Raw genomic sequence first — 8631 nt, forward strand, 5'->3', positions numbered from 1 at the left:
CAGCCAGGTCACGATCTCGCGCTCCGTGAGTTCGAGCCCCGCATCGGGCTCTGGGCTGATGGCTCGGAGCCTGGAGCCTGTTTCCGATTCTGTGTCTCCCTCTCTCTCTGCCCCTCCCCCGTTCATGCTCTGTCTCTCTCTGTCCCAAAAATAAAAAACGTTGAAAAAAAAAAAATTAAAAAAAAAAAAAAAAAAGAAAATAGTTTTGACTTCATGCATCCCCTGAAAGAGTCCTAGAGATTCCTAAGCATCTGTAGACTATAGCTTGAGAACTGTCGGTTTCTGCATTAATGTTGTAGATAACTTGTAGCTGTGTTGTTTGCATGTTTACATCTACTCCATCTGAATTGGTGTGCCAATAGTATTAACTTTCTCTGGAGTCCCTTCTCTGCATTCAGTCAGTAAACTTTTCACATAGATTGTCATTGTACCCTCACAACAACTCCGGCAAGTTGTCTCCAGGTTATAGATGAGAAAGCCAAGGCGCAGAATCACACAACTAATTCAGAATCGCACTACCAGCCCTTTGGAACGGGAACTGGAGATAGCACTGGAAAGTGGTTTGAGGCCAAATAGAAAATGCCAGCCCATGAGTTCAGCCTGTATGCCTGGAGGCAGAGGGGAGCGTGGATAGATTTTAGGTAAGGGACTGGCATGTACTAACCATGGTGGCTGAGATCCAAATACACCCTCAGCAGTGCACACACATGCAAATTTGTGAGCTGAGAAAGAAAGTAAATGGTAAAGAATCCCGTGGAATCACTTACTGAGAAGAAAGAGCTGTAGAGCACTTCCTAAGGGGCATGTTTCCCTCCCCCCCCCCCCATTATTTCAGTCATGGAATCGACCAAAATGTCAGACATGACAAAGCTCCACCAAGCTGTGGCTGTTGGGGATTACAGTTTAGTGAAAAAGATTTTGAAGAAAGGTCTCTGTGACCCAAACTACAAGGATGTGGACTGGAATGACCGAACTCCACTTCACTGGGCTGCAATCAAAGGTGAGTGGGCAGTGCCTGGGTAGAATCCATCTTTTTGTGAGGTGACCAGTCTGTGTGGGGTAGTAGAAAGAACATTTCTTGAGAGCCAAATGGAACATTTCAACCCTGGCACCACCACTTACTGGTTGTAGCACCTTCAGCAAATTATTTAATGTCTCTGGGCCTTAAGTGAGTTATCTACATAATGGAAACTGATGCTACTTTGGAATCTTGTGGTGAGGGTTCACTAAGATAATGGATGTACAGTGCCCAGCCCATAATTTGCTCTCAATTGATATTAGTCTTCTGCCCTCTTGACCTCCAACAAGAAAGGGAACATCATTGCCGAGGTCGGACGGGGACTCTGCCTTGTTCATTGCTATAACCCCCATGCCTCACATGGCTCGGTTACAGAATTCAAGGAGGATAGTAGCAAAAGCAGCCAATGGGCCTATCAAGGCCTTCAGCAATGGAACACCATGGAAGGATGCCAAGTAAGAGAGTGTTCCTTTTGCTTTTTAAAATTTTGTTTTGACTTCTATATGGAGAATGGATTGGCGGGAAGCAAGACTGGATGCAGAGAAATCAGTTGGTAGAATTTTGCAGAAACTTAAGTACAAGGTGATGGTAGCTATAATGAAGCACCTTTTAGTGAACATTTGCTTTATGCTGGGCACTGTGCTGTATACATTATGTCTGTGATTTCATTTGTACTTCACAAGAACTCGCTGAGGGAGGTGATAATATTTTTAATTTCCAAACGAGGAAACTGAGCCTCACACCTTCGTTTCTCGTCTGGGATGCCGTAGTTAGCAGCTGTTATTTACTGGCAGGTATGAGCCCGCATCCGTCGTCCCCCAAAAGCCTGGGCTCTTAACTGGTGCTAACTATAAAGTCGGTGGGACTTAAAATATTTTTTATTGAGGTGTAATTAATATACAGCATTATATCAGTTTCAGATGTTCAACAACACAATGACTAAATATTTTTTATGTGTTGCTAAATGAGCACCACAGTAACTGAAGTTAAAATCTGTCACCATTCGTAGTTACCAAAAAGCTTTCTTCGGGTAAGTTTTAGGATCTGCTCTCTTGGCAGCTTTCAAATCTGCAACACAGCCTCATTAACTATAGTCACCCTGTGGTACGTTGCATCGTCGGGACTTACTTATTTGATAACTGATGTTTGTGCCTTTTGCCGGTCTTTACTCGTTTCTCTGACCCCTTACCCCCCACCTCTGGCAACCACCAGTTTGTTCACTGAACCAGGGATATTGGTGTGTTTGTGTGTGTGTGTGAGGTGTCTGTTGTTGTTGCTGTTGTTGTAGATCCCAGGTACAAGTGAGATCCTAAGGTATTTCTTTTTCTCTGGCTTATTTCCACTCGGCGTAATGCCCTCAAGGCCCATCCCTGTTGTTGCAAAATGTTTGTTTTTCAATCACCCTTGACACTGCCAAAAGCTGAGTGAGCCTGACCAGTGCCCTACAGGCATGAATACAGCCCCTTAGGAGGGAAAGCAAGATTCCTAGGAAGGGATTGGGGGGAAGGGAATGCCCTGGAGGGAGGGAGTAGAGGGAATAGTTGGAGGGCCCGGGCCTCTGGTAGGAGCAAGGTTCATGGGGTGAACGTGGGGCACTGAGTCCCTGGTAAGAAGGGGCGGGCGGAAGGAGAGGGAGGGTGAGAAGGGGCTTCCCAGCAAATGTCTTCCCTTCTTTTGGACAACCTAGGCTAGTTCTGGCCTCCGCGGGGGCAGAGACATTTTAATCTTAACCTCCTCCCGTTTCTTCCCGTTACATCTAAGGGCATGTGGAGGTGATGCAGCTCCTTATAGAATACGGAGCCAGGCCCTGCCTGGTGACTGATGTGGGCTGGACCCCAGCTCACTTTGCAGCTGAGTCAGGCCATGTGAGTGTGCTCAAAGTTCTCCATGCATTGCATGCAGCCATCGACGCCCCCGACTTCTTTGGAGACACGCCGAAGAGGATCGCACAGATCTATGGGCAGACCGCCTGTGTGGCGTTTCTGGAGAAGTAAGTTTCCTTTATTTCCAGCTAGAGAAGTGGCAGAGAAACAGGAGCCTGTGATCAGGATATTTGCCAACTCAGTGGTCTCGGCTCCGTCCAAGGGAATGAGCAAATTCAGCTAACAGTTGTCTGAGTTGTTTTTATTAACTTTTCACAGAAATGACTAGTTTGGGGGGAAGCGACATTGCTGCAGATTATGTGAAATCTATTGTTTTTGTATTATACCAAAATTATAGTTATTTTAATGACACATATTTATAATAATGTTAACAACATCTCATTGTTATAATTACTATTTTAGATTGTACAAAAATTATCTCAGATAAGAGAGGTGAGACACCAAGTTTGCCAATGGGACGTGGGACAAGATTCATGCAGCCCCTGCAGATTCCTGAAAGGTATTCATACTAGCTCTGTGACCTTGGGCAAGTTAAGCCACCTTGCTGGCTCAGTTTTCGTATTAAAAATGAACCCGGTGAATGAGGCTATCAGCTGTAAGGTCCCCTCTACCTTTTAAAATTGCTGTTCGCCTATGAATCTTCTATTCTCACACTCACCAAACATAAGGACTCTTCTAGCACTTGTTAATCTTTTCTCTCACCCACACATTCAAATGGAATTAAGTGTCAGTTATGCACGTGACAGTTACAGCTTCGGGAGGCATGGAAATAACATTTAGGAATTTATGATCCGGTTGGGTTAATCAGTAGTTCCGTACACGAGGCAGTCAAGTAACAGAATGAGGGTGGTGTTGCCTGAAAACCAAAATGAGATGCGTAGCAAATCTGACTCCAGGGCAGGGCAGTTCATGGTGGGGAGGGGGGATGACCGTGAAATCACCTTCTAAGAACTTGAAGATAAAGTTATCTTCTGTAAAGTAAAATAGTAGCTTACAATGAGGTTAGATATCTGTAGACGGAACCAAAGAGACCTTCCCTTAAGAAGGTGTTCCACAGTAAAAAATACTCAAGCAGTGCCTGGGCGGTTCAGTCTGTGAAACCCCTGGCTCTTGATTTTGGCTCAGGTCATGATCCCAGGGTGGTGGGGTCAAGCCCCGTGTTGGGCTCCGTGCTGAGCACAGAGCCTGCTTGGGATGCTCTCTCTCCTTTTCTCTCTGCCCTCTGCCACGTGTACACATGCACGTGCTCTGTCTCTCTTTCTCTATCTCAAAAATACATAAATAAATATCACGATTGAGGTGATTTGGAGGTTAAAGAGACAGAACCTTGAGTCCTGACTCGAAGACTCTTCTCCCCAATCCTGCATCATCCCCTACATTCAGTGAGCGTCATCCATTGTGGACCTCAGCATCTGCAGCATTGTTCTCTGAACTTTTAAAAACTCTTAACATATCACTATGTGAGCGTGGTGCCCTCTCTTCGTTTTGCCAGTTCCTGGATCACCACACGGGGATTTGAATGCATCAAGACCTCTCCTCATTCAGCTTCTCCTTTCCCTCCCGATCCGTCGTCTGCCGGAAGGTTCCACGATCTTCCGTCTGTCTGCCATCTGGACGCCATGATACACTGCTTCTTCCACTCTGTTCCCATGATTCTTAAGTTTCCGACCGTTTGTCCTTCTGTACCATATGACCCAGCATTCCCACCCTTGAGTCAGCGTCTGTCTTCTCCACTCCTGTGCCTGTTCTGGTGGAGAAAAGCCCACAACGACGTACACAGGCACCATCAGACATTCCGGGATTCCTGTCTTCAGCTGAGCCCTCAGAGCAGTTGGACAATTCCTTCTTGTCCTGCTCCTTCACTGACGACTCACGTCCCCATCGTACCTCCACCTGTTCCTCAGACAGTAGGCTTTCCCCTTCATAGAGAAGATTGAAGCCAAGAGCATATGTATTTCAACCTCCTACACCTACATGTGGTATATACACCACATCTGTTGCTTCTTACCTTCCTGTCTGTCCTTCTGGGAGGAGTGTTATCTCTCCATATAGGCCATGACCCAAATCTTTGTACCTCCTACAAGGCCATCGTTCCCAGACTCTCTGTTGCATCTTTTATCCTCTCTTCTGTGTTGTTGGCTTTTTTCCTACTCCTTCCCTTCAGTCCTCATTGGCCTTTGAACCTGTTCAAATAGATCTTACGGAACAAACACACAGACGATTAGAGGTCCTTCCACTGTCTGCTGTTTCTTTTCTCTTCCTGCATTTCTGTGCTACTTGAATGTTAATCTGTGTAATCGTCTCTCCTTCCTCACCCACCTTTGCGCTTCTTCCCCACTGTTGTATGAATCAGTGCTCATCCGGGGAGGTCCTTGTTGCTAAATGAGTGACCTCTTATCACTTCTCATCTCCCTTAATTTGGCATTTGACTGCCCTTCTCTTTTGGCATGTCTCCTTGGATAACTTTTTATCCTCTCTGATGCTACTCTCTTCTATTTCTCCTTGTACCTATCTGATCATTTCTTCTCATGATTCTCTTGGGCTCTGATTCTCGCTTGCCTTTTAGATGCTGAAATTCCTCAGCATCTTATCCTTGGCTGTCCTCTGCTGAAGCTCTCTGCATAATCTCATCCCCTTCCTAGTGACCCGCGGGTGGATAAGCATGATACATGAGCCCAGCATAACTGAAGTGGAAGATGGGTGGTTCCTCCAAATAGCGGGGGTGGGGGTGGGGTGCTATTACCAGGAAAAGTGGGCCTGCAGGGCTGAGCCGACAAAAACAACAACGATCAGCCACATCACGTGTCGGTCATGTTTAGGTATCATCATCTTCCATGTGGAACTTCCCTTTTGACAGTTGAAAGGGGTTAGAGAGAAGGAATCCTGGGGAAGAGGAAATCAATCTGGACCTTGAAGGATAGCTAAGGCCTGACTAATGCAGGAGGGAGAAAGATTCTTGATTTGGAGAGAAGGGCACCAAGTCAGAAGTGTGCAGAGGTTGTGCAAACGTGGGAGGGAGTGGAGGGGGAGTGAAAGGATGAGTGGCCTGGCTAAGTACACCACTCATGCTAGAGAGAAGTGGAGAATAAGGTTGGGTGGGTGGGTGACCATTATGGGATGGGCGAGCAGATAGATGAGTGTGAACTCATGCAGGCATTGAGGAGAGGAAACAGATGCTCTAGCAAAGTCCCTTCTGTAGGGGAAGAGACAGCAGGGGTGGTATGCAGCTAGGATTGGAGGTGCTCAGACCATAAGTAGGGAGGTCACTGAGGAATTTCTTAACGCCTCATGTTGCAAGTAGGTGCTCTCCTGGGCTACGATGACGAAAAGAAAGGATATAAGAGAATTTCAGAAAAAGCCTGGACAGTATTTGACAACTTGCTGAATATCCCAGGGGTCCTAGTGAAATAATTCAACTTTTGATTCGGCTTCCTCTAAGCCGTGCATTCAACAAATATTTTGGAGCCCTACCTACCATGCCCATTGCTTTGAACTCGATACCACAAAGGATTTAAAGATAAATCAGATACAGTGTTGGATGTCAAGTTCCCTGTGTGAGAGGAGAGATACTTGTTTACATAAATAGTGCTACTATGGGATAGAAGGTGGCAAAGCCCAAAAAGAGCAGGGCAGAGGAAGGATGTTATGGGGTCTAAATACGGAGCGGTCACTTCTTGCTGTTAAGGGGACAAGCAGGTTTGCTATCTCCTTATTGAACTGTGCTTTTTATAAAACTTTGTACTTGAACTACTTCAAATGATACTGTTGTCTGCTTTCCTTTGTCCATGTGTGTATGATGATCTATTTACCCATTCCTCTCTTACCTCTTCTATTGTTCCATATCTATCACCTGTCTGTATCTCGTGTAAGTATTCTTTTCACAAATCTTTCTATATACAAATAATGCATATGTGATTATGAGTACTTTTCTTTCTTTTTTAAGTGTTTCCATAATTTCAATTCTTATACAACAAGGGTGCCTGAGCGGCTCAGATGGTTAAGCACCAGCTTTGGCTCAGGTCATGATCTCTCAGTTCGTGGGTTCAAGCCCTGCGTGGGGCTCTGTGCTGACAGCTGAGCCCGGAGCCTGCTGCGGATTCTGCGTTTCCCTCTCCATCTGTCCCTCTCCCATTTGCACTCTCACTCTTTCAAAAATAAGTAAACATTAAAACATTTTTTTAATAAAAAAATAAAATCTTATGCAACAAATGTACATGGTTTTATAATTAAGGAAAAAATACAAGGGAAAAAGAAACGAAGGAAAACAGCATCCTAGTAATATGCTGGTGGCTCTGTGAATGTGAGTCCTTCAGCATTAGCAGTGTCGTCTTCGCGCTAAGCGCCCATCCTTCTATGAACTTCCCACTCTGGGCATGCCATTTTTCTCCACCTCAGTAGCTTCTTTAGTGTCTGAGGTCCCGAAGCGTACACTCGGAGATGCTGGAGCTTGGCCCCCTTCTTTCCCTCCCGGACTCCTGAGGTGGCCAGGCTGTGTGCAGAGGGCTGGAAGAGACGCCCACGTCGATGCCAGCCCAGGGTCTCCTATCCGGGTACTGAGAGCCGCCATCTTGCCCACACAGGCTGTCCCATCCGGGTACTGAGAGCCGCCATCTTGCCCACACAGGCTCTCCCATCCGGGTACTGAGAGCCGCCATCTTGCCCCTCTCCAGGGCCGAGCCCGAGTGCCAGGACCATCGCCGCACTGCCAGGCAGAAGGGGCTGCCTCTGGACCAGAGGGACGAAGACTGGGATGCCAAGAAAAGGGAGCTGGAGCTGTCTCTTCCCTCCTCGAATCAAAAAACTAATAAGAAAAAGATTAAAAAAATCCGAGGCCCAACCAGGCTGAGCCATCCCAAGGAGAGGAGAATGTGAGGACAGTGTTGGTGGCTCTGGCACCCATGTTTTCTGCGGAAATAGCTTTCCCTGGCACCAGACTAGGAGTGGTTAGATCTGTGCTGTCTTTACATGATTCTAGAGACCATTCTGTAAGACCATTCTGTAGACCGGCCTTCCACCGGCAGCTCATGACCTGTCATTCAACCCAAAGCCTTGCTGGGTGTTCCCTACAGGAGCTGCTGCCTCCTTGCTGATCCAAGCTGTCCACAAGTATTGCCAGAAAGGGACAAGTGTTAGCTGCTTGTGTTTGGCCACGAGTCCTTTGCACTGTCAGCACCCCATGACCCACTATATGCAATTATTGAATTACAGGGGGCAAAGAAAGAGCTCTCCCTAAGGAAACTGGATTGTTTCAATGAAAAAAAAAGTAACAATACAATTCCAATAATTTCCAGCCTACTCAGTTCAGTTAATCTATGAAAAAAAAAAAAAAAAAAAAAGGTATTTGTTATCACGTAAACCAAGCAAGGAGGTGAACAAATGTAGCTCCCAGTTTCCAGCTTTTTTTTTTTTCTTTGCAGAGTAGGGGCTCACAATCTCAGCATGGTCATTTGATCCATGATCACTTTCACATAAGAAAAACGGTGTGGGTGATGGACCAACTCAGTGAGCGATAACCGGAAACCCCGACAAAAATTCATTTCATCCCACATAAGAAATGAGAGGTAGCAAGCATAGCGGACCATGTGAATACAGCTCTACTTGTGCAATGTGTATTTCAGGGAATCTGAACACAGATCAGGTATTTCTAATGAAAATATTGCATCCAAACTGAGATCTGCTCTAACTGCAAAATATATACCAGTATTTGAATACTTAGAAAAAATGTAAAAC

At 45.9% G+C, this 8631-nt stretch overlaps 1 protein-coding gene across 1 annotated transcript; it reads left to right on the top strand.

Annotated features, from left to right (window-relative positions):
- Window positions 1-837: 837 nt before the first annotated feature.
- ANKRD66 (ankyrin repeat domain 66) lies at window positions 838-7887 on the top strand. The gene is made up of 3 exons (XM_047857889.1): window positions 838-1000; window positions 2780-3008; window positions 7572-7887. The coding sequence occupies exons 1-3, from the start codon at window positions 838-840 to the stop codon at window positions 7771-7773; spliced, it is 594 nt and encodes a 197-aa protein (XP_047713845.1). The 3' UTR covers window positions 7774-7887.
- Window positions 7888-8631: the final 744 nt, after the last annotated feature.

This window comes from Prionailurus viverrinus, chromosome B2, assembly GCF_022837055.1.
Source record: "Prionailurus viverrinus isolate Anna chromosome B2, UM_Priviv_1.0, whole genome shotgun sequence".
Classification (NCBI taxonomy): Eukaryota; Metazoa; Chordata; class Mammalia; order Carnivora; family Felidae; genus Prionailurus; species Prionailurus viverrinus.